The sequence below is a fragment of the Oncorhynchus keta genome, chromosome 28 (genome assembly GCF_023373465.1).
Source record: "Oncorhynchus keta strain PuntledgeMale-10-30-2019 chromosome 28, Oket_V2, whole genome shotgun sequence".
NCBI lineage: Eukaryota > Metazoa > Chordata > Actinopteri > Salmoniformes > Salmonidae > Oncorhynchus > Oncorhynchus keta.
The window spans coordinates 11712342-11737962 of record NC_068448.1 but is presented as its reverse complement, the minus strand read 5'-3'; the positions used below and the strand labels follow the sequence as shown (position 1 = coordinate 11737962).

Sequence of the window (25621 nt, the reverse complement as noted above, 5' to 3'; positions counted from 1 at the left end):
ATGGAAATTAGTTAGAGAAGGGATTCCCAAACTTTTTAATGTTGTGGCTCCGAAATATGATACTCCTCTGGTAGACCCCAGTTTGGGAATCCCTCCCCTAACTAGAAGAGCACCTGGAACCTCCTTCAACCTCTGGATGGAGGAGCACATATGGGATGTATTTATTATTCCGTGTGTTGACATTTTCAGAACGTTGCATATAGAAATGTATTAAATAGTGCTGTCACGATTCCTGGACTCTATTTTACCTGACAGACAGTCATATTTGTTCTACACAATACACATCTATGGGAACATTCTGTAATGTTGCACCTGGTGAACAATATGAATGTTGCTCTCTTCACTGCTTTGCACCAGACAAGAAGCATATATTCTAAACCAAGCAATGGAATGAACGGAATGGCCGGAACATGATGGATGTCTTTCTAAGTTTACAGAGAGGCGAAGAGAGTAAACATTTTGTTCAGAAACACTCTCCGTTTAAACTCTCAAGATCTCTGGGTTGTTGCAAGAACTATGTTAATGATTAGTGGTGTAAAAAGTATTGTCATACTTGATTAAAAGTAAAGATAACTTAATAGAAAATGACTCAAGTAAATGTGAATGTCACCCAGTAATATACTACGTGTATAAAAGGTTATAAATATTTTTTCTTTTATTTCACCAGGTAGGCTAGTTGAGAACAAGTTCTCATTTGCAACTGCAACCTGGCCAAGATAAAGCAAAGCAGCTCGACACATACAACACCCAAAATATTTTGTGAAAAACATGACTTTGTTCTTATTTCTACTCATACTGGAGGTATAGTTTTATTTAATTTGGAAATGGGGCCATTGATACGCTTTTTTATTGACTCTTGAAATAATTTTTATTTGCATTAAAATCACTGTTTGTCTAAGCTTTTAAATAAACTTATTAAAAAGATTCAGTGAAAAAATATCTGGTTTGTCCTTTGAGTTGCTCGAGGTTTAGAGTTTATCTCGCGACATTTTGTTGTTTCAGCAGAGGGAAACGGGCGCGCAGGGTAGATGACATTGTGAAATCCCGGGAGCCTATGCAAATGGAGTAACTAGAAACGCTTTCTCAACAAACTATTTCCGCCTTAAAACGTGAAGAATTTCAAGAATTTTGCACCTCGCTCACAACGAACTAGTTAGCTAGAGGCAACAGCTTTTTCTTAAACTAGTTAGCGAACTTACTTTAGTTGCTGCCACCTTTGACCAAGAAAAAGGAGAAGTCACAACTTGCACTTTGAGGGTTGTTCTGCAGGAATGTCGCAGAAAGAAAGACCTACGTTTTATCGGCAGGAGGTGACCAAGACGATTTGGGAGGTACCAGAACGCTACCAGACCCTGTCTCCAGTCGGTTCCGGGGCCTACGGATCAGTTTGGTAAATCACGTTTTTTTGTGTGTTCTATTATGTCTACTTAGAGCTAACTAATGTAGCCATTAATTTCTATAAGGCCTGTATAGATAGACGCTAAAGTTAGTTTTCCCGGCTGATGTATTCAGAATAGACCGATGCCCGGCCGTAAAGGCCCTCCGGATTCGCCAAAGGTGCCAGCGACAGTGAACGAGCTGAACCAGTCTGTCCTCGCACAGTCGAATAACATTAACTCAACATTTAGAGAGAGAATTTGCCATGTGAAATGCTGCAAGTTCCCTATCTACAAAGTTGGCCAGAGTACGTGCACGATTTAAATGTAGCCAGGTACTTGTATAGCTTTATCCGAATAGCAACATTACATTTAAACGTATTAAACCTATGGAAATATTATGCAAATTGATAGCCACAAAGAGAGTTGTAAAGTACTCCGTGTGGTCGTATCGGTAATTGGTTTCGTGTACTTTCTGTTATGAATACCTAGGATAGGATAAAGTAATCCTTCTCACCCCCCTAAAAAGATTTAGATGCACTATTGTAAGTGGCTGCCCCACTGGATGTCATAAGGTGAATGCACCAATTTGTAAGTCGCTCTGGATAAGAGCGTCTGCTAAATGACTTAAATGTAAATGTAAATGTTATTTAATACTTTATCCAGCGGGTTGGGCCACGGATGCATTTTCAACCCAAAGTTGGCAGCTCTTTAGTGGAACTTGCCGCAACTGAAGTAGCTAATTACATCTGTTGTTAAACCTCCTCAGAGTGATGTTATGATGACTCATAGGCCCAGAATAGGACTAATTATTCTAACCGGGATACATAGCTCACTGGTTTACTGTCTGGACTTGCTCCTTAGATGTTGAAGAAAGGGGATAGGGTCTGTCAGTCTTTACGTGTTCCTTAGTTGAGGAAATAAGATATGGTGTGTGTTTCTGTATGAAGGACATTGACTGCAAATTATTAACCTCTTGCTCTTTTTTTCCCCACTTTTGACATCTGTTTCCCGTTCGAATCCACTTTTAGTGAAGTACTTGCCTGGTCCCACATCTGCTAGTGCTTTTGCCAACTCCATTGTCATGTTAGCCTAGTTTGTTTGCTCCAATACAGGCTCCTGTAATACTTCTGCTGCTAGGCAACAACAGGACAGGGTAATCCTTCAAGTATCATATATTCAGAGGTTTCCTTAACCTTTAGTTAATGAAAATGGGCCTAGTAGTACCCTGTATTACCCGAGTAGTACCCTGTATTACCCGAGTAGTACCCTGTATTACCCGAGTAGTACCCTGTATTACCCGAGTAGTACCCTGTATTACCCGAGTAGTACCCTGTATTACCCGAGTAGTACCCTGTATTACCCGAGTAGTACCCTGTATTACCCGAGTAGTACCCTGTATTACCCGAGTAGTACCCTGTATTACCCGAGTAGTACCCTGTATTACCCGAGTAGTACCCTGTATTACCCGAGTAGTACCCTGTATTACCCGAGTAGTACCCTGTATTACCCGAGTAGTACCCTGTATTACCCGAGTAGTACCCTGTATTACCCGAGTAGTACCCTGTATTACCCGAGTAGTACCCTGTATTACCCGAGTAGTACCCTGTATTACACTAATACCGACTATGTTATTAGTATCATCTGCTGGGTTGGTGTCTGAGTAAACATGTAGTTGTTGTTCTCCCCAGAGCAGGAAGTGACTGCTGTGCTGCTACTAGGCAGTGGGCTGATTTTTTTTGATGGCGGGATTACTTTTGGGTTAAAAAGGGAACTGGATATCAGACCAAGGGACATTTTATAGTACATAAAACATTTGCTTTATATTCAGAAGGATTACCTCCTTAATGTGTGCACCACAGCTCACATACATACAACTTTATCTAAATGTTTGTTTGGTGTGGCCCAGGGGACTCCTGACCTCCTTGGTCTTGCAACTATTTCATCACAAACAATTATTCACCTCTGCTCTGTGAGGGTGTACAACAGTTTTGGCTATCTTGCCAACTCCCTGTGGAATTGTCAATGACCTTAATAGATTTGACAAGAGAGACAAAACGGATCAAGGCTGGCAGCTGACTGCTCATGACTGTGGTCAGAGATTCAAAGAGAGAGGAAGTGAGTGGGAGACTTCCCTTCCTCCCGGTCTGTCAGTCAGCCAGGGTGAATCTCAAAGGTATTATCCTCGATTCCTCAGGTCCTCCCTCTCCTTGCCATCTTCAATATGTCAGGAATAGAGGAGAGCGTTGTTTCAACTTTTTTAATGTCACATACACAAGTACAGTGAAATGACTTTCTTGCCAACTCAAAACCCAACAATGCAATAATCAATAACAATGTATTACTAGAAAAAAGCACACGAGAATTAAGAAATATGAAGTGCATGATAAAGTACGTAAGCATACTATGTACAGGAAATATTTAAAAGGTCAGTTCCAATACCATATTTACATGTGCATGGATACTAGTGTGATAGAGATAGATATGCATAGGGGTAAGGTAACTAGGCAACAGGATAGAAGGTAAACAGAGTAGCAGCAGTTTGCATGCGAGTGGGTGTGCGGGTGTGTCGAGTCAGTATAAATGTATGTGCATATTATGTGTGAGTGAGCAAATGATGGAGCGGGTGTGTGTGTTGGAGTGACGTGAGTGTGTAGGGTGTGCACTGTGCATAGTGAAAGGTCAATAAAGATACAAGGTTAACTTGGTCCGTTTTAGATATTTGATTAGCTATTTATCAGTCTTATTGCTTGGAGATAGAAGTAGTTCAAGAGCCTGTTGGTGTCAGATATTATGCATCGGTACCTTTTGCCGTGCTGCAGCAGAGAAAATAGTCTTATGGCTTGGGTGGTTGGGGTCTTTGCTGATTTTTCGGCCTTTTTTTCACGCCGCCTGATAGAGGTCCCAGTGTTGTACTGGGCTGTCGGCACAACTCTCTGTAGCGCTTTACGATAGAGGGCGGTGCTATTGCCATAACAAGCAATGATGAAGCCAGTCATTGGAGGAGAAGATCCAAGATGAGATCCAAGGTGTTTGTCTCCTCCAATGCTTTCCTCACTTCCCTCTAACGCAACAACACATCTGCCACGCTGATCCTCAACACTGGGGCCCCTCAGGGGTGCGTGCTTATTCCCCTGCTGTACTCCTTGTTCACCCACGACCATGGCCAATGCCTATTGACAGTGGATCATTCTCTCGGCCAATGCCTATTGACGGTGGATCATTCTCTCGGCCAATGCCTATTGACAGTGGATCATTCTCTCGGCCAATGCCTATTGACAGTGGATCATTCTCTCGGCCAATGCCTATTGACAGTGGATCATTCTTTCGGCCAATGCCTATTGACAGTGGATCATTCTCTCGGCCAATGGCTACGGTTCGTCTGCATAACTTTTTGTCACAACGCTGCTTTCTATTAGATCCGTACTTTGAACTAACCTATCAGTACTTGTATTGAAGAAGAATGGGTGCAGCTCTGTTAGATAATGTTGACTAATATCCAACTCTTGTAGTTGAAATAATCAGTTTCTGTCTTCTCCTCCAGCTCGTCGTACGATCAGAAGACGGGTATGAAGATCGCTGTGAAGAAGCTCTCCCGGCCTTTCCAGTCCTTTATTCACGCCAAGAGAACCTACAGAGAGCTACGGCTGCTCAAGCACATGAAGCATGAGAATGTGAGTTTTGTCTCAAAAGCTTCACAAAGCTGTTTGCTGCATGAATCATTATGTAACTGCTTGAATCATTATGTAACTGCTTGAATCATTATGTAACTGCTTGAATCATTATGTAACTGCTTGAATCATTATGTAACTGCTTGAATATTATCTCTAGGATGATGTTGGTTTCAGTCTTCTTATTGCCCTCGCTGTCTCTGTCTGTCTCGCTGTCTCTGTCTGTCTCGCTGTCTCTGTCTGTCTCGCTGTCTCTGTCTGTCTCGCTGTCTGTCTGTCTGTCTCGCTGTCTGTCTCTCTGTCTCGCTCGTCTGTCTCTGTCTCGCTGATCCGTCTCTGTCTAGCTCGTCCGTCTCTGTCTCGCTCTCTTATCCGTCTCTCTGGCTCGCTCGCTCTCTCCTGTCTGTCTGTCTCTCTCGTCCCTGTCTCTGTCTCGCTCATCCGTCTCTGTCTAGCTCGTCCGTCTCTGTCTCGCTCTCTTATCCGTCTCTCTGGCTCGCTCGCTCTCTCCTGTCTGTCTGTCTCTCTCGCTCTCCTGTCTGTCTGTCTCTCTCGCTCTCCTGTCTGTCTGTCTCTCTCGCTCTCCTGTCTGTCTGTCTCGCTCGCTCTCCTGTCTGTCTGTCTCGCTCGCTCTCCTGTCTGTCTGTCTCTCTCGCTCTCCTGTCTGTCTGTCTCTCTCGCTCTCCTGTCTGTCTGTCTGTCTCGCTCGCTCTCCTGTCTGTCTGTCTCGCTCGCTCTCCTGTCTGTCTGTCTCGCTCGCTCTCCTGTCTGTCTGTCTCGCTCGCTCTCCTGTCTGTCTGTCTCGCTCGCTCTCCTGTCTGTCTGTCTCGCTCGCTCTCCTGTCTGTCTGTCTCGCTCGCTCTCCTGTCTGTCTCGCTCTCTCTCCTGTCCGTCTCGCTCTCTCTCCTGTCCGTCTCGCTCTCTCTTCTGTCCGTCTCGCTCGCTCTCTTCTGTCCGTCTCGCTCGCTCTCTCCTGTCCGTCTCGCTCGCTCTCTCCTGTCCGTCTCGCTCGCTCTCTCTCCTGTCCGTCTCGCTCTCTCTCTCTCCTGTCCGTCTCGCTCGCTCTCTCTCCTGTCCGTCTCGCTCGCTCTCTCTCCTGTCCGTCTCGCTCGCTCTCTCTCCTGTCCGGCTCGCTCTCTCTCTCTCTCTCTCTGTCCGTCTCGCTCGCTCTCTCTCCTGTCCGGCTCGCTCGCTCTCTCTCTCTCCCTGTCCGCTCGCTCGCTCTCTCTCTCTCTCCTGTCCGGCTCGCTCGCTCTCTCTCTGTCCGGCTCGCTCGCTCTCTCTCTCTCCTGTCCGTCTCGCTCGCTCTCTCTCTCCTGTCCGTCTCGCTCGCTCTCTCTCTCCTGTCCGTCTCGCTCGCTCTCTCTCTCCTGTCCGTCTCGCTCGCTCTCTCTCTCTCCTGTCCGTCTCGCTCGCTCTCTCTCCTGTCCGTCTCGCTCTCTCTCTCTCCTGTCCGTCTCGCTCGCTCTCTCTCCTGTCCGTCTCGCTCTCTCTCTCTCTCCTGTCCGTCTCGCTCTCTCTCTCCTGTCCGTCTCGCTCTCTCCTCTCTTTTAAAAGCAGCAGAACTATGTTGGCTACATGAATCATATTACTGAATACAACTGTACTGCTTACTGAGATATCAACCTTATGAAGATGTTGGTTGAAGTATTCTATTGTTCTAGTTCCAATGCTCTCCGATGCTCCTCTCTGCTGAAACCAACTTCTTGTGGAGTCATGAAGTCATTGGGAGAGCTGATACAGTCCTCGTTCCTTGTTGCGTTATTAACTTGACCATTGGCCTTTCTGTATTTCAGGTGATCGGCCTTCTAGATGTTTTCACACCTGCTACTAGTCTGGAGGAGTTCAATGATGTGTGAGTTGAGTTAACTCTTAGGTTTATCGTTAGCTGCTTTCTTTAAGTACTGAATATCTCTTTATTACCCCTTCATATTTTCCCGTCAGCCAATCAATGCCTATTGACAGTGGATCGTTCTCTCAGCCAATGCCTATTGACAGTGGATCGTTCTCTCAGCCAATGCCTATTGACAGTGGATCGTTCTTTCAGCCAATGCCTATTGACAGTGGATCGTTCTCTCAGCCAATGCCTATTGACAGTGGATCGTTCTCTCCACCAATGCCTATTGACAGTGGATCGTTCTCTCATCCAATGCCTATTGACAGTGGATCGTTCTCTCAGCCAATGCCTATTGACAGTGGATCGTTCTCTCAGCCAATGCCTATTGACAGTGGATCGTTCTCTCAGCCAATGCCTATTGACAGTGGATCGTTCTCTCAGCCAATGCCTATTGACAGTGGATCGTTCTCTCCACCAATGCCTATTGACAGTGGATCGTTCTCTCAGCCAATGCCTATTGACAGTGGATCGTTCTCTCAGCCAATGCCTATTGACAGTGGATCGTTCTCTCAGCCAATGCCTATTGACAGTGGATCGTTCTCTCAGCCAATGCCTATTGACAGTGGATCGTTCTCTCAGCCAATGCCTATTGACAGTGGATCGTTCTCTCAGCCAATGCCTATCGACAGTGGATTGTTCTCTCAGCCAATGCCTATTGACAGTTGATCGTTCTCTCAGCCAATGCCTATTGACAGCGGATGAATACCTAACTTCCGACACAGAGTAGCCTACACAGTGTCTTTATTTTCCCAGCAGCAGAGATCAAACAAATCCTGCTCTGCCTAGGAAGCTCCTGGGGTACCTGTGACTATTATCAGTAGTACTACCTGTTAACAATGTTCCCTCTAAGCTGCGTGAGTGCCCGTACTCTACACAGACTGCACTACTCAGCCCGTACTCTACACAGACTGTACTACTCTGCCCGTACTCTACACATACTGCACTACTCGGCCCGTACTCTACACAGACTGTACTACTCTGCCCGTACTCTACACAGACTGCACTACTCGGCCCGTACTCTACACAGACTGTACTACTCTGCCCGTGCTCTACGCAGACTGTACTACTCGGCCCGTGCTCTACGCAGACTACTACTCGGCCCGTGCTCTACGCAGACTGTACTACTCGGCCCGTGCTCTACGCAGACTGTACTACTCGGCCCGTGCTCTACGCAGACTACTACTCGGCCCGTGCTCTACGCAGACTGTACTACTCGGCCCGTGCTCTACGCAGACTGTACTACTCGGCCCGTGCTCTACGCAGACTGTACTACTCGGCCCGTGCTCTACACAGACTGTACTACTCGGCCCGTGCTCTACGCAGACTGTACTACTCGGCCCGTGCTCTACGCAGACTGTACTACTCGGCCCGTGCTCTACGCAGACTGTACTACTCGGCCCGTGCTCTACGCAGACTGTACTACTCGGCCCGTGCTCTACGCAGACTGTACTACTCGGCCCGTGCTCTACGCAGACTGTACTACTCGGCCCGTGCTCTACGCAGACTGTACTCCTCGGCCCGTGCTCTACGCAGACTGTACTACTCGGCCCGTGCTCTACGCAGACTGTACTACTCGGCCCGTGCTCTACGCAGACTGTACTACTCGGCCCGTGCTCTACGCAGACTGTACTACTCGGCCCGTGCTCTACGCAGACTGTACTACTCGGCCCGTGCTCTACGCAGACTGCAGTGTTGGACTGTTAGAGTGTTGGACTAGGAACAGAAATGTTGCGAGATCGAATCCCCGACATGACAAGGTAAAAATCTGTTGTTCTGCCCCTGAACAAGGCAGTTAACCCACTGTTCCCCTGAACAAGGCAGTTAACCCACTGTTCCTAGGCCGTCATTGAAAATAAGATTTTGTTCTGAACTGACTTGCCTAGTTAAATAAAGGGGGGATCTGTGGTCGTGACTAGATGTGCTTGTTTTGAGATCAAAGCCATACTGCGTGTAGCCACGTGTGCATATTTTGTTCATATCCTCCGCTAGTTGGTGAGTTTTTAGCCCAGTTATAGATAATTTGTAGTCAGCAATAAGGGAGTGATTGCTTCCTACAAGAGCACAAAACCTGTACGTTTTTTGACGTCTTTGAAAGGGGAGTCGGCTAGTTTTTAAATTAAAAAATTTAACCTTTATTTAACTTGGCAATTCAGTTAAGAACAAATTCTTATTTACAATGACGGCCTAACCCGGATGATGCTGGACCAATTGTGCGCTGTGCTATGCGACTCCCAATCACGGCCGGTTATGATACAGCCTGGAATTGAACCAGCGTCTGCAGTGACGCCTCTATCACTGAGATGCAGTGCCTTAGACTGCTGCGTCACTCGGGAGCATGATGGTATGGGAATAATAATGCATTTGATTTTGTAAAGTGGTTTCTTCCGTCATACAACAAAAACATTTTCAGTCAACTCGCATGTCTTTATAAACAGGTTCATGTAGATGAACAGGTTCATGTCCAGCCCTGCTTGTTTTTTTCCCCCCATAAGTCTCATGGAATGTAGGTCTACATTGAACACCACACATTGGCTTCTACTGTAGGCTGAATGATCATATAACACCTATTTCCATGTTAAAATGTGATGGGATGCATTTAATCTGTTGTTCTTGATGGCAGGCCATTCTTGTAGGCCTACATTATGATAAAATAGCCACAGTAGCCTACGTGGCCGTTGTTAAAACTGAAACCTAAAGTGGGTACAGCCTCGGTGTTCACAGTAAACAGGTGCTGGAAGTTGCACAGAATCTTGTGCTTAACAAGACCTGAAATTTGCTCAGTGCTGACATTTATTTGAAGGAACATTGCCTGTGACTATGGTCGGTAGTACTGCCTGTGACTATTACATTTACATTACATTTAAGTAATTTAGCAGACGCTCTTATCCAGTCGGTAGTACTGCCTGTGACTATTGTCGGTAGTACTGCCTGTGACTATTGTCGGTAGTACTGCCTGGCGACTATTGACGGTAGTACTGCCTGGCGACTCTTGTCGGTAGTACTGCCTCTCCATTCCTTACCTTGCTAAGAGTTCCTCGTTGACTGCCTTGGCTTCAGGCAGTTAGGGCTTGTTGATGTTGAAAGTGAGAAAAGGACATTGTTCAGCTAGTGAGTCAGTGCTGCGCTGCAGGCTGTGTCTGTTAGTGCTATTTGCCATGTTTGTCTTGACAATGACAGCAATGAAGAGCACAAACTGATCTGGGACCAGGCTAGCTCTCTGGCAGCTCCACACCCACAGGCAGATGGGCAGGGGTGAAGTATTCTCTCAGACTCTCAGCTGTCCCCTTGTCCCAGATAGATGAACATCCTGTACCACAGAGGAATTGGGGGGGGGCAATAGGTCACACAGGGAGAAGAAAGGGAGGGTAGAGAAGAGAGAAGTGTCTGGGGGGGGTAGTGGAGGAGCGAAAGAGGGGGGGAGAGATGTGAAACGGCTGCAGTGGAAGAAGCTGCTCACACAGAATGATCAAAAGGGAATCAAGGCTATTTTCAGCTCGTGCTTATAATCTGTGTTCATCATACGCCTGCAGGACGGAGGAGCACAAACTGCTGTCCAGGAAAATTATGGGATATGTTATGCAGAGGTGCTGTATCAGTGGTTCGCCCAAACAGCTTCTAAAATATGTGACTCACAAGACTGTCCATATCACCTCCTACCTACCACCCCCTGAGAGGGAATGGATCAACACAGATGAGGGCTCAGTATTTATGTACCTTATTTATACCCCCCCTCTCTCTCTCTCGCCCTCCCTCACTCTGAGTGAAACCTCCATGTGCTCCTCCTGTATCTTTTGGCTCGTCTTCCTCCTTCCCTCCAGAAGAGCTTTACCACCATTTGGGGCTGTTTTAATCCACTATGGGATTAGATTTGAATTGTAAAAAATAAGTGTGTTTAATGGACCTGTATTTTGTTTAATGGCATTCTATTCGTGGAGGGCTCGCCTTGCTGTGGCTTCTAGAGAGGAGGAGGAGGAGGAATGTGTGTCTGGGGAGCAGCCGCTCAACCGGTTTCAGCTGGCAAAAAAGGGACACAGTCGGTTTACAATCAAAGGGTTATTGACAACTTGTGAGCTATATTTCATTAGCAAATATTTATTGTGAGAGCAGCCGCTTAAATGCATTTGTCCACAAGCACGTGTTGTCTCAAATACATTGTTAATTAAGGTGGTTGGTTAGCTAGCTAGCAAATCTGAGCCATATTAGCATAAACATGACATCAGTCAAAACAAGAGATGGTATCAAGAACAAGATAGAACTCGCTGAAACGAGACATCTACAATTCACAGCACAGCAGGTTCTTGTCATTGTTGCCATCGATCTGACCATTCAGGCAACATACAGCCTTTTAACACTCTGCACGCGCGTTATTATGGTGACATCGTCAACCCACCCGTCTATAGAAACACGTGAATGTATGTGTCTATGGGTAAAACAAATACAATGAAGAATTTTGGGAAAATGATATATATTTTGGTCTATCCAAGGACATTTTTAGAGGCGGGTGGGAAACAGATGGCACATCAGTTCAGTGGTTACATTAACCAGATAATAAACAAATTAGCCGAAATGGCGGCAGGTAGCCTAGTGGCTAGAACCTTGGACTATTAACCAGAAGGTTGCAAGATCAAATCCCTTAGCTGACAAGGTAAAAACCTGTCATTCTGCCCCAGAACAAGGCAGTTAACCCACTGTTCCTAGGCGTCATTGTAAATAAGAATTTGTTCTTAACTGACTTTCTTAGTTAAATAAGGGTAAGATAAAAACATTTTTTTTTTTTAAGCCGAAAACCTAAACGTATGTCACAATATGTTTAGGTTATGTAACAGTGAGAAACAGGTGGTTGTTGATGTCTTAATACCACAGAGTTTCTAAACCGAGGCGCAGCAACGCGATACTTCCGGGAATGCTTGCAATTCCTTTCAATAGTTTTTCCAAATCTGAATGCACAAGTTGGAATGGAGCCAATGTCTTCAGTAGCTGAACATGTTATAATGCCTTCAGTAGCTGAACATGTTATAATGCCTTCAGTAGCTGAACATGTTATAATGCCTTCAGTAGCTGAACATGTTATAATGCCTTCAGTAGCTGAACATGTTATAATGCCTTCAGTAGCTGAACATGTTATAATGCCTTCGGTAGCTGAACATGTTATAATGCCTTCGGTAGCTGAACATGTTATAATGCCTTCAGTAGCTGAACATGTTATAATGCCTTCAGTAGCTGAACATGTTATAATGCCTTCAGTAGCTGAACATGTTATAATGCCTTCGGTAGCTGAACATGTTATAATGCCTTCGGTAGCTGAACATGTTATAATGCCTTCAGTAGCTGAACATGTTATAATGCCTTCGGTAGCTGAACATGTTATAATGCCTTCGGTAGCTGAACATGTTATAATGCCTTCGGTAGCTGAACATGTTATAATGCCTTCGGTAGCTGAACATGTTGTAATGCCTTCAGTAGCTGAACATGTTATAATGCCTTCGGTAGCTGAACATGTTATAATGGCTTCAGTAGCTGAACATGTTATAATGGCTTCAGTAGCTGAACATGTTATAATGCCTTCAGTAGCTGAACATGTTATAATGCCTTCAGTAGCTGAACATGTTATATGCCTTCGGTAGCTGAACATGTTATAATGCCTTCGGTAGCTGAACATGTTATAATGCCTTCAGTAGCTGAACATGTTATAATGGCTTCAGTAGCTGAACATGTTATAATGCCTTCAGTAGCTGAACATGTTATAATGGCTTCAGTAGCTGAACATGTTATAATGCCTTCAGTAGCTGAACATGTTATAATGCCTTCAGTAGCTGAACATGTTATAATGCCTTCAGTAGCTGAACATGTTATAATGCCTTCGGTAGCTGAACATGTTATAATGCCTTCGGTAGCTGAACATGTTATAATGCCTTCAGTAGCTGAACATGTTATAATGCCTTCGGTAGCTGAACATGTTATAATGCCTTTGGTAGCTGAACATGTTATAATGCCTTCAGTAGCTGAACATGTTATAATGCCTTCAGTAGCTAAACATGTTATAATGCCTTCAGTAGCTGAACATGTTATAATTCCAACCTTGTGAAAGTGACAAACTGGCGCATTTGAATTTTCGTCAGAAACAACTTTATATCGAAGAAGTACCTTTTATTTTGAAGGCCTGCGCTGTTCGGCGCAAGACGACCGTTCGACCAGATGACGTGGTTTTGCGCATGAGCTTAGTTGGCCAACGTCGCCATGACATCGCCGACACACGTGATCAGGGATTTCTATTGGAGAAGCAATTTCTACATATCTTCGTACTAAACCATCTTTGTTAATCCAGGGGAGGTGTTTAGTTTGAGCCTATGTCTGGTTGTGATTGGCAGGTATCTGGTGACCCACCTGATGGGGGCAGACCTCAACAACATAATCAAGTGTCAGAAGCTGACAGACGACCATGTGCAGTTCCTCATATACCAGATCCTCCGGGGGTTAAAGGTGAAACACACACACACACAGACAGACAATTCCTTACCTACCAGATACTCTGGAGGTTAAAGGTGAAACAACATGCTTGGAGATTTTAAACATTCTTCAACTAACTGCCATTCACAGTTGTTGACCAGTGTTGTGTACATTCCCAGCAGGCAAAACTGTTGAAAGGAAGTCATCATTTTGTCATTTTTGCCATCTGTGATGTACCTAAAAACTACCATACGTAGAATGTATGCACACATGACTGTAAGTCGCTTTGGATAAAAGCGTCTGCTAAATGGCATATATTATTATTATTATTATTACCAACTTATGATTCATGATGTTGATTTAATGTAATGCCTTTGCTCTCCTTCACTTCTCTCTCTCCTCAGTATATCCACTCAGCAGATATCATTCACAGAGTAAGTCTCCTCTCCTGTTTGATTCAGCCCACAGTGAAAAATCCCTTCCCAGATGGCAACCCTGTTTCTTGTTAGTTTATGACCATTTGGTTCACTTCCACATGGCAGGTTCAGGCACAGGCTCGCTCCTTATTCAAACACTATAAACCACAGAGGAAGTGACACCATAAACAGTACTCCTGTTTTGTACTGTGACCCGAGTGACCCGAGTCAATTATTCAGATCTGCTGTTTTGAAATAACTGATCTGATTGGTTAGAGATTGAGTTAGTCTTGCAGAAGTACTGTAGAAGTTTTGTAGGAACACTTCTACAGATAGTGGGGGTTTGGTTTGAGAGAATCTAGACCCAATTGAGAAAGCCCATTCAGATCTGGCCTCATGTAGGTAGTCGGTAATAATATAGAAATAATCATGTCTTGTCTCCCATCGCTCTCCAGGACCTGAAACCCAGCAACCTGGCTGTGAACGAGGACTGTGAGCTGAAGGTAAGGCGTTTATTATTGGCCCACTCATTCAAACTTTGTTCATCCTGAACAGTCTGGACAAGAATATCAGACCGTCTTCCTGAGGGGGAAACCAAGCACACCCTTATGAAATGGTGCTATTAAATGTTCACTGCAAGGAGAGAACAGGGTGTGACTTTTCTGACTTTTCACTATCTGACTATCTTGAAGTACCACGTGGTTTGGTTCTGTCTGTCCTCAGATTCTTGACTTTGGGCTGGCGCGGCACACAGACGATGAGATGACTGGTTACGTTGCCACTCGCTGGTACAGGGCCCCAGAGATCATGCTAAACTGGATGCATTACAACATGACAGGTACAGTAGCTAGAGATCTGATGTATTACATCATGACCGAGACAGTAGCTAGAGATCTGATGTATTACATCATGACCGAGACAGTAGCTAGAGATCTGATGTATTACATCATGACCGAGACAGTAGCTAGAGATCTGATGTATTACATCATGACAGGTACAGTAGCTAGAGATCTGATGTATTACATCATGACCGAGACAGTAGCTAGAGATCTGATGTATTACATCATGACAGGTACAGTAGCTAGAGATCTGATGTATTACATCATGACCGAGACAGTAGCTAGAGATCTGATGTATTACATCATGACAGAGACAGTAGCTAGAGATCTGATGTATTACATCATGACAGAGACAGTAGCTAGAGATCTGATGTATTACATCATGACAGGTACAGTAGCTAGAGATCTGATGTATTACATCATGACAGAGACAGTAGCTAGAGATCTGATGTATTACATCATGACCGAGACAGTAGCTAGAGATCTGATGTATTACATCATGACAGAGACGGTAGCTAGAGATCTGATGTATTACATCATGACAGAGACAGTAGCTAGAGATCTGATGTATTACATCATGACAGAGACAGTAGCTAGAGCTCTGAGTGGTTTAGACAGCCTGCATCTGCTCACTGTAGACATTTATACGAGCTATACATTTAGGCTACACCTTGTTGATGTACTTGTGATCTTGGGCCCATGTTCTTGCCAGGTGGATGTCATAATGGCAGGACACTGAATGGACATGCTGAACATAATGTTTCCCCCCTATATGTAACAGGAGATGTGTTATTCCCCTATATGTAACAGGAGATGTGTTATTACCCTATATGTAACAGGAGATGTGTTATTACCCTATATGTAACAGGAGATGTGTTATTACCCTATATGTAACAGGAGATGTGTTATTCCCCTATATGTAACAGGAGATGTGTTATTACCCTATATGTAACAGGAGATGTGTTATTCCCCTATATGTAACAGGAGATGTGTTATTCCCCTATATGTAACAGGAGATGTGTTATTCCCCTATATGTAACAGGAGATGTGTTATTCCCCTATATGTAACAGGAGATGTGTTATTCCCTATATGTAACAGGAGATGTGTTATTACCCTATATGTAACAGGAGATGTGTTATTACCCTATATGTAACAGGAGATGTGTTATTACCCTATATGTAACAGGAGATGTGTTATTCCCCTATATGTAACAGGAGATGTGTTATTACCCTATATGTAACAGGAGATGTGTTATTACCCTATATGTAACAGGAGATGTGTTATTACCCTATATGTAACAGGAGATGTGTTATTACCCTATATGTAACAGGAGATGTGTTATTACCCTATATGTAACAGGAGATGTGTTATTCCCCTATATGTAACAGGAGATGTGTTATTCCCTATATGTAACAGGAGATGTGTTATTCCCCTATATGTAACAGGAGATGTGTTATTCCCCTATATGTAACAGGAGATGTGTTATTCCCCTATATGTAACAGGAGATGTGTTATTCCCCTATATGTAACAGGAGATGTGTTATTCCCCTATATGTAACAGGAGATGTGTTATTCCCCTATATGTAACAGGAGATGTGTTATTCCCCTATATGTAACAGGAGATGTGTTATTCCCCTATATGTAACAGGAGATGTGTGTTGTTCCTCTGTTTGTGTTACACAGACTAATGATTTCCTCTTTGTTACAGTGGACATTTGGTCTGTGGGATGTATCATGGCTGAACTCCTCACTGGCAGAACTCTGTTTCCCGGTACTGACCGTATCCTTTCATTGCCCTAACCTCAGTTACCCTACTATTGGTCTGATATGAGTACCGAAGCTGAAATGCCCTCTACTTTGTGAGTATGCCTGGCCTACACATTAAACCACTCTGTTTCCGTGACTAACCTTCGAGTGGTTGGTGGTGAGATTCCCACACAATATGTCCTTATTGAGTCACATTGGATAAGACCGGTGTACACACAGAATCCTACTGCTGGTGATTGATTGACGTGATGGTAACAGCTTTTTGCAGGTCCAAGCCATGTGACCTAAAATAATGTGTTTTAAGCTAAAGCTCTTCTATGTTCCTAACCTGCTAGTCTGCAAAACTAACCTCTTCAACTAATCCCGCTATGGTGCCTTCTTCAACTAATCCCGCTGTGGTGCCTTCTTCAACTAACCCCGATGTGGTGCCTTCTTCAACTAACCCCGATGTGGTGCCTTCTTCAACTAACCCCGATGTGGTGCCTTCTTCAACTAATCCCGCTGTGGTGCCTTCTTCAACTAACCCCGATGTGGTGCCTTCTTCAACTAACCCCGATGTGGTGCCTTCTTCAACTAACCCCGCTGTGGTGCCTTCTTCAACTAACCCCGATGTGGTGCCTTCTTCAACTAACCCCGATGTGGTGCCTTCTTCAACTAACCCCGCTGTGGTGCCTTCTTCAACTAACCCCGATGTGGTGCCTTCTTCAACTAATCCCGATGTGGTGCCTTCTTCAACTAACCCCGATGTGGTGCCTTCTTCAACTAACCCCGATGTGGTGCCTTCTTCAACTAACCCCGATGTGGTGCCTTCTTCAACTAACCCCGATGTGGTGCCTTCTTCAACTAACCCCGATGTGGTGCCTTCTTCAACTAACCCCGATGTGGTGCCTTCTTCAACTAACCCCGATGTGGTGCCTTCTTCAACTAACCCCGATGTGGTGCCTTCTTCAACTAACCCCGATGTGGTGCCTTCTTCAACTAACCCCAATGTGGTGCCTTCTTCAACTAACCCCAATGTGGTGCCTTCTTCAACTAACCCCGATGTGGTGCCTTCTTCAACTAATCCCGATGTGGTGCCTTCTTCAACTAATCCCGATGTGGTGCCTTCTTCAACTAACCCCGATGTGGTGCCTTCTTCAACTAATCCCGCTGTGGTGCCTTCTTCAACTAACCCCGCTGTGGTGCCTTCTTCAACTAACCCCGCTGTGGTGCCTTCTTCAACTAACCCCGCTGTGGTGCCTTCTTCAACTAATCCCGCTGTGGTGCCTTCTTCAACTAACCCCGCTGTGGTGCCTTCTATGTTTGTTCTCTTGCGATCTGCTCTGTTGTCTCTCCCTACAGCATGCCATGAGGCTGAATTACACTGTAGAAACTTTGTCCGTTTCTGTAGCCACACTAACGTCTACCTCTCCACACTTGGTCTCTAAAACTCTGTTTTATCAGGCTTCCTAGCCTTCTTCCGTTGTCTGTCCGATGCACAGAGCCTCCTCTTCTGTAACACGTGTCTAATAGTCTGCTGGACTGTATGAGAATGTTTTAGTCTTTTAGTCTCTGCTGAATGAGTCTGGCACTAATCTTTGTATTTCCTTGCCTGTCAGTGTTTTCAGAGGTACTAACAACGAGGCTTTTAAAGATCCATCCTCTGCTGTGTGTTTACCCATTCCATAGTTCTTATCCAGCATCATAACACCTAGCAATTCCAATTGGGGCCCTGTGTTTTGCGCAATCATGTGTCATAGCAAGATTTGAATAAAGGTTCAAATCCAAGCATGTCACATGATTGAGCAAAACAGGGCCTCCGATATAATATAGGAGGTCATGTTGATATTCAACCATTCAGAGAGGCAATTCTGATTATAGTTTGTACAAGCATGTCACACTTAATTTATAATAGCAGTAAGGCCCGAGGGGGTGTGGTGTACATGGCCAGTATACCATGGCCAAAGGATGTTCTTAGGCACAACGTAATGTGGAGTGCCTGGATACAGACCTTAGCCGTGATATATTGTCCACATATCACAAACCCCCGAGGTGCCTTATTGCTATTATAAACCTCTTACCAACATAATTATAGCAGTAAAAATAAATGTTTTGTCATACCCGTGGTATACGGTCTGATATACCATGGCTGTCAGCCAATCAGAATTCAGGGCTTGAACCACCCAGTTTATAATATATGTTATAGTCCGTGTGAAACTCTGACAATTCATTGTCCCGGGCTGCATTTGTCATTGTTCTTGGTTCCATTGTGCCAGGCAAGCTCAATCAAGTAGAGCTTAGTTATTTTTTAAAGACAACAAATACTGTTCTTGCTGGTTCCTCTCCCCTCCCCAGCCAGCTCCTGTTGTTCCTTTACACACGGTACCTGTTAGACATTGATCAGTTGAAGCTAATAATGATGCTCGTTGGGACGCCAGAGCCTGAGCTCTTGATGAAAATCTCCTCTTCGTCTGTGAGTTGTACACATAGTTATTGTGCTGCAAGGTCTCTGCTTGCTTAAATTGCTAAAGTCCCTAGTAATTATTTGTTTTTGCATCAATTTGTGAAGTGTGTTATACTCTTCAGCAACAACTATTTTACATGTTTACATCCTTTGAAATCTCTTTTTGTGAGATGGGGTCAAATGCAATACCTGTTTTGATTTGAAAACAAATTCTTCACTTGGATAAATGAACATACATTTCTCAGGGCTCTACAGTGCGACCATTTTACTTGCATATGCGCCGAAATATTTTGCTGTGTGATCTGGAATTTAAATTTAGGAGCACCAGTGCTCCTAGAAAAATGATGAATTCTAGCTTTATTACCAAAAATATTTTTTTCGGTGTGTTCCTGAATTTCTGTGTGCCTAAATGTTTTTTTTAACTAAAAAGGGTCAGCATAGAGCCCTGCTTCTATGTTCAAAGCTTTGGGTTTCACACCTGTGATTTATTAACTTGACTTTCTCCTGACTAATTGAACTTTCTCTTCTCTAACATAACCTCAAGCATGCTATCATTCTGCCTTACACACACCTTTACAATCTCACCCTCTCTTTTCTTACCTTTCCCTCCAAAGATGGGACGATTCACTTTTTGTTTTTGCAGAGCCTCTTAGGAGTTGAGCCTTATCATAGAACTCATAAAGAAGACTGTTAGGCCAGAAAGCCAGGTATAAGCTCGAGGAGCTAATGCGAGTCATCAGGTCTCCCACTGACTAGCTGCTTGTCAACTTACCGTCTCTGCTATACTGCTGTCTGCTGATACCCCTTGACCCGTACCTGATAGATATAAACCAGCTTCAACAGATAATGCGTCTGACAGGAACGCCCCCAGCCTCTCTAATAAGCAGGATGCCAAGCCACGAGGTGAGCAGGACCAAATTACTCAATTCAATGCATTTTATATGGGGCCAAGCAAGGATTCGAACCCAAGTCCTCGAACCTGCGTGCCACAAGACTGTTAGCTCCAGGGTTGGGGTAAATTCCAAGTCAATTCAGGAAATAAACTGAAATAGCATTTTTACTCCCTGAGTTGACCAAATTGACTCCAACCCTGGTTAGCCCGAACCACCGCCGTCACACCTAGCCCAGAGCAGTGCCACCGCCGTCACACCTAGCCCAGAGCACTGCCACCGCCGTCACACCTAGCCCAGAGCACTGCCACCGCCGTCACACCTAGCCCAGAGCACTGCCACCGCCGTCACACCTAGCCCAGAGCACTGCCACCGCCGTCACACCTAGCCCAGAGCACTGCCACCGCCGTCACACCTAGCCCAGAGCACTGCCACAGCCGTCACACCTAGCCCAGAGCACTGCCACCGTCGTCACACCTAGCCCAGAGCACTGCCACCGCCGTCACACCTAGCCCAGAGCACTGCCACTGCCGTCACACCTAGCCCAGAGCACTGCCACCGCCGTCACACCTAGCCCAGAGCACTGCCACCGCCGTCACACCTAGCCCAGAGCACTGCCACTGCCGTCACACTTAGCCCAGAGCACTGCCACCGCCATCACACCTAGCCCAGAGCAGTGCCACCGCCGTCACACCTAGCCCAGAGCACTGCCACCGCCATCACACCTAGCCCAGAGCAGTGTCACCGTCGTCACACCTAGCCCAGAGCACTGCCACCGCCATCACACCTAGCCCAGAGCACTGCCACTGCCGTCACACCTAGCCCAGAGCACTGCTACCGCCGTCACACCTCGCCCAGAGCACTGCCACTGCCGTCACACCTAGCCCAGAGCAGTGCCACCTCCGTCACACCTAGCCCAGAGCAGTGCCACATACCCAGTGCTACAATATTACAACCTCCTTAGATTATATTTGCTCCCACATAAAGAGGAAGTAGACAAACATACATGTAGCATTTTGACATTGCTGCTTTTTTCGACTGTAGGTTTCTATGTTCTACTACCCAAAGCGCTCTACTATAACCACTGAGTGGCGTCTGATGCTTGCTGTACGTCAATGCAAGTCAAGCAGCAACTACTCTCTTGCCTTCTAATGTTTGGCTTGCCATAGCAGTGTTGTAAAGCATTATGAAACCATATAAAGTATTAATATGTCTATAATTGCACACTAACAAACTATGGCACATTGCCTGAACCAGAATTTGTTTGAATTTAAACACTTCCTCCTCTGACAACAGTGTGGTAAGGGAAGTAGGAACTGAAATTCACAGTATTGCAGTTCCTCTTCTTGAAGTGTGAACTGATTGAGTAGATGGTAGCTATATTACATGGTGCTAGATTATACAGTAAGTACTGCAACCAAATAAATAAACAATACTCAGTTATTGTTTACCTGGGGCGGCAGGGTGCCCTAGTTGTTAGAGCGTTGGGCTAGTAACCGGAAGGTTGCAAGTTCAAATCCCCGAGCTGACAAGGTACAAATCTGTCATTCTGCCCCTGAACAGACCGTTAACCAACTGTTCCTAGGCCGTCATTGAAAATAAGAATTTGTTCTTAACTGACTTGCCTAGTTAAATAAAGGTTAAAAAATGTTTTTAAATACTGTTTCTTCTGCTTTCTCTCTCTCTCTTTGCACATTCACTAAATCTGCAATGAAACCCTCTCTTAGCAGTGCTGATAATTAATCCAATTCTTGCCAATGCTGCCATATGATCAAGTGACTGGGACAATATGGTTATGAGTAAGTCTAGTCACATTTCTCCTGATGAGGGATCCCAAATGGCACCCTATTCCCTTTATAGTGCACAGTCACAAGTGGGGACATGGGGAATATGATGTGGTTTGGGAAAAGTCCTTGACTAATTAGTGCTAATCATAGTCTTTACTCTCTGAATACAAAGTTAGTGGCCGTTTTCACAGCCCCAGATAAAGACATTTTCTGGGTCGGGGGAAACCAACCTTATGACCCCAAAAGAAAAGGGGTCCTCTTTTGGCTTTGAATTGTATTCCAAATGGCACCCTATGTTCTACATAGTGCCTATGTAGAACCCTATGGGACCTGGTCAAACAGGGCATTATGTCGTTAATACGGTGCTGTTTTGGATGCCAGCCTTGTTTTATGTTCTATTGGCCTTTAACCTCTGATCTCTTTACTCCCATTGGTTTTCAGGCAAGGAACTACATCAAATCCTTGCCTCAGATGCCCAAGAGGAATTTTTCTGACGTGTTCATTGGAGCCAACCCACAAGGTAGTGTTGGAATAATTTTATACTCAGAACACTTGGCTGTAAATCAGACCCCAAGATGTTATAATTTGTGATGATAATGAGAGGAAGGAGTCATAAGATGGCCTGCTGCAGCCATTTTCAAAAAGCATCATAGAGTAGGTGCTTTTTTAGGTTCCCCCTGTCCATACAATCTTTATCAATTTATGATGGAAAAAGCTAAACTGATCCTATAACAGCACTCCTACACTGAGAGTCTTTGTGAATATGGACCCTGTTGGTATGGATGATGTTTTTCTGCTTGTAGCTGTGGACTTGCTGGAGAAGATGTTGGTTCTGGACACAGATAAGAGGATCACGGCTGCCGAGGCTCTGGCCCACCCCTACTTCTCCCAGTACCACGACCCAGACGACGAGCCTGAGGCTGACCCCTACGACCAGAGCTTTGAGAGCCGTGATCTGGACATTGAAGAATGGAAACGTATGTAGAATGGAATAGACGGGGCCATTATACCTGAATTCTTTAAAGTAAACTGGGACCAAACTTTTTCCATCTTGCAAAATAAATGTATTTTGCTCTGCTCTGCTCACAACCCCTCAGGCAGCTCTGAAACACCTGCGAAACACATTTCTATCTCCCTCCCTTCCTCACAGGGCTGACCTTTGAGGCGGTATGTGATTTTGAGCCACCCATCTTCGATGGAAACGACATGGAATCGTGATTGGGCGATGTGATTTCTACAAGCCCCTCTCCCGTCAACACCAAACGTCTCTATCACTGAGGTTCCCTCTTATCAGACAACCTTTTGGAATAATATTATCATCAGAGTGCCTGCAAATGTTTGTCTATTGTTATATTTCTTAAGCTTGTGCTCTCTCTCCCACCATTTTGAATCCGTAAGGTGTTGCAAGGGAAACGTTACAAAAAATAGCCTGGTCCCAGATTCGTTGGTGCTGTGGCATGACAATGGCCATGGGAGTTGGCTGTACAACCCAAACAGATATGGGACCAGGCTAGAACTACAATGGAGGAGAGGAGAGCGACATTTTAAGGGCTGTTAAATCGGTGTTAACAAATACTGATTGTATGTGTCTACTACCGTGTATTTTCAAGGGAGAAACGGAGGCAAGCAGAAAACAACCACTAATACCATTATTGGTCCATTTCTGAAAAATGTCATGCTTCTTTTATGTCCCAAATGGCACCCTATTCCCTATTTAGTGCTCTGCTTTTGACCAGGGCACTATATAGAGAATAGGATGCTATTTGGAATCAAATCTATATTTAAATTAGTTTTGTATTCTTCCTTCAGAAGTTTTATTATTATGAAAGTATTGCTCATTACTGTATTCTATTGCTCACCACTTCACTGTATTCTCTTGCTCACCACTGTATTCTCTTGCTCACCACTGTATTCTATTGCTCACCACTGTATTCTATTTCTCACCACTGTATTCTATTGCTCATTACTGTATTCTATTGCTCATTACTGTATTCTATTGCTCACCACTGTATTCTATTGCTCACCACTGTGATATCCGAAAGAAATTAGATGCTGAATTGAAACATCCGTAAAATGTGTTCTGATTGAATCATTTCATGATGTGTATCATCTGAAATGTGCAATAATGCTTGTCTGTCACTCGCGCTCTGCCAATCTACCAATCACATTGTTCGTGTCAGACTCCCCTGGCTTTGTTTTCCTGTCAGTCACAGCACTGGTGTCAAGACTCCCAGGCGCTTCAGAAACCGTTGATGATCTTCTTTAATTGATCTGGTATATGACATAGGATGTGTCCCAAATGGAACTCTAATACTGCAGTACTAAATGCGAGAGACTATATTTCAGTTGAATGCATTGAGTTGTGCAACTGACTAGGTATGTTCCTTTCCTTTGAACAGGACCCATAGGCTTATGGTCAACAGTAGTGCACTATATAGTGAATTGGGGACCATTTGGAATGCACATAGGGATTCATTCTATTCTTCAACATTGTTATGAACTTTTTAACTTTGTGGAAATGTTTTAGCTGTGAGAAATGTTTCAATATACCACGTTGCAGATTAGTTCCCCCTCCCCCAAGTGTGAATACTGTTCAATGCCAGCGCCAGACCATAGGATGTTTAATACCTTTTACATTGTAGTCATTTTAACAGATGCTCTTATCCAGAGCAACCTACAAGAGCAATTGGGGTTAAGTGCCTTGCTCAAGGGCACATCGACAGATTTTTCACCTAGACCGCTCAGGGATTCGAACTATCAACCTTTCTGTTACTGGCCCGGTTTTAACCGCTAGGCTACCTGCCGCCCATTTAATGCTCACAAACCCTAAAATCATTATTCAGCTAATTGAATACCCAAATGATGGAATTCTGGCAGATTCAGACCATTTTTGTGGCTTCCTCTCGTCCTCATCTCCTTGATCTGCACCGAGGTAAAGGAACTGGACAGGAGAAATGGTTGGTAGGGGTCAACCATATTGCTTTCAACTGTTCTGTGTTTTCAGAACACAACTGTGCAGATGACGGACACAATGGAAAGAAGCCACTAGAATATTGAGATACAGCCCGAGTCAGAATAAATAACCGTGATAGCCCCAGGACTCTAGTTGAACCATGCTGCACTCCATTGAATAGAGAATTAATTCTGGTTTCACCACTTTCCATATTGACACTTTAAAACCAGATGGAGTTGATATGAGCCACTGTGGGTTGTCAATGAATGTGCTAATCAACGTGGCATTAAGAGTAAACTAGGAAAAATATGTATTTTTGGGTACAAAATCAACTCAAATGTATGTAAATATCTGTTCTATATTTTATTTTTTAATCTTCATGACTTTTGTTTTGGTTTGTTGAATTTAAACAATCTTCATTATCAGCATGTTCATAATTTGTGCGTGTGTGTTTTGAATATGTGTTAACAGGAGCTTGACGTGTCATGCTTAAAGCCGCAAAATAGAAAAATGTAAATCGATGTCAAAAAGAAATGAGGGAATTGCTTAGTTATATTTATACTTTGTTGAGGTGGTATTTCAACTGGAGAGAGATACTGTTGTTTATTTCAGCCAATCCCCATAGAAGACTGACATCTAACAGTCTTTACAGCAGAGTAACTATTACTATAATTAATGCCTTTGTTTATAAAGAAATAAAGACAGTTATTTTTAAGTCTATAGTCTGTTTTATACTTTGTGCCTTCAAGTCCATATCCTACATGTGCTAGAAGTATTCAAGGTTTGCAAAGGAAGTGGCAATGCTTATCTCTGTAGCTTATAACAGTTTTTCACACTACTGAGTCATATCATGCCGGATTGTGCATCCACCAACCAAGCAGTAAAAGACCATGTGAAAAGATCAGAGCCATCACAGTTGTGTTTGGGTCAGAGCAGTTGTGTAGAAATGTGTATTAATGGTGAAGTTTGTTTTGCATGGCCAGGTACCCCAGGTGGGCAGAGTTCTCATTTTAGACTATTCCATTGGTCCTTAAGTGAAATCCTCATCCAACCGAGGCACCAGCCATCCAAAACGAACTCCACCACTCAATTAAATGAAGGCAGCAGTCTGTGGGCCACACACATAGCATTGAC

General features: G+C 44.4%; 2 protein-coding genes and 1 long non-coding RNA gene across 11 annotated transcripts in view; 1 reads left to right on the top strand and 2 right to left on the bottom strand.

Annotated features, from left to right (window-relative positions):
* Positions 1-10272, bottom strand: part of LOC127913190 (protein FAM107B-like) — a 34416-nt gene extending 24144 nt beyond the window's left edge. Inside the window, exon 1 of the mRNA XM_052484796.1 lies at positions 9965-10272. The gene's annotated coding sequence lies outside the window, so the exon portion shown is untranslated. The remainder of the gene's footprint in view (positions 1-9964) is intronic.
* On the top strand, positions 1010-25207 carry LOC118373032 (mitogen-activated protein kinase 14A-like). Of its 2 annotated transcripts, none has more exons than XM_052484794.1 (12): positions 1010-1390; positions 4921-5050; positions 6844-6902; positions 13313-13424; positions 13796-13825; positions 14263-14310; positions 14531-14645; positions 16356-16427; positions 19681-19760; positions 21976-22054; positions 22338-22511; positions 22685-25207. In XM_052484794.1, exons 1-12 carry the CDS (start codon positions 1272-1274, stop codon positions 22750-22752), a joined length of 1086 nt encoding a protein of 361 aa, XP_052340754.1. In that variant the 5' UTR covers positions 1010-1271; the 3' UTR covers positions 22753-25207. The 2 variants fall into 2 exon arrangements, with proteins under 2 accessions (XP_052340754.1, XP_052340755.1); XM_052484795.1 differs by lacking the exon at positions 19681-19760 and adding an exon at positions 18787-18866.
* Positions 19767-20729, bottom strand: LOC127913191 (uncharacterized). Of its 8 annotated transcripts, none has more exons than XR_008085160.1 (3): positions 20411-20729; positions 20225-20348; positions 19767-20162 (listed from the first exon to the last, which is right to left on the bottom strand). It is a non-coding gene; the product is annotated as an uncharacterized LOC127913191 (long non-coding RNA). The 8 variants fall into 8 exon arrangements; XR_008085157.1 differs by having other exon boundaries at positions 19767-20100; positions 20163-20317; XR_008085153.1 differs by having other exon boundaries at positions 20194-20317.
* Positions 25208-25621: the final 414 nt, after the last annotated feature.

Bases quoted from the DNA above. Each gene is read 5' to 3' on its own strand.
- LOC118373032 (XM_052484794.1), top strand. From the start codon at position 1,272: ATGTCGCAGAAAGAAAGACCTACGTTTTATCGGCAGGAGGTGACCAAG. The intron at 14,311-14,530 runs GTAAGGCGTTTA...GTCTGTCCTCAG, and splicing joins ACGAGGACTGTGAGCTGAAG to ATTCTTGACTTTGGGCTGGC. The intron at 19,761-21,975 runs GTGAGCAGGACC...ATTGGTTTTCAG, and splicing joins GCAGGATGCCAAGCCACGAG to GCAAGGAACTACATCAAATC.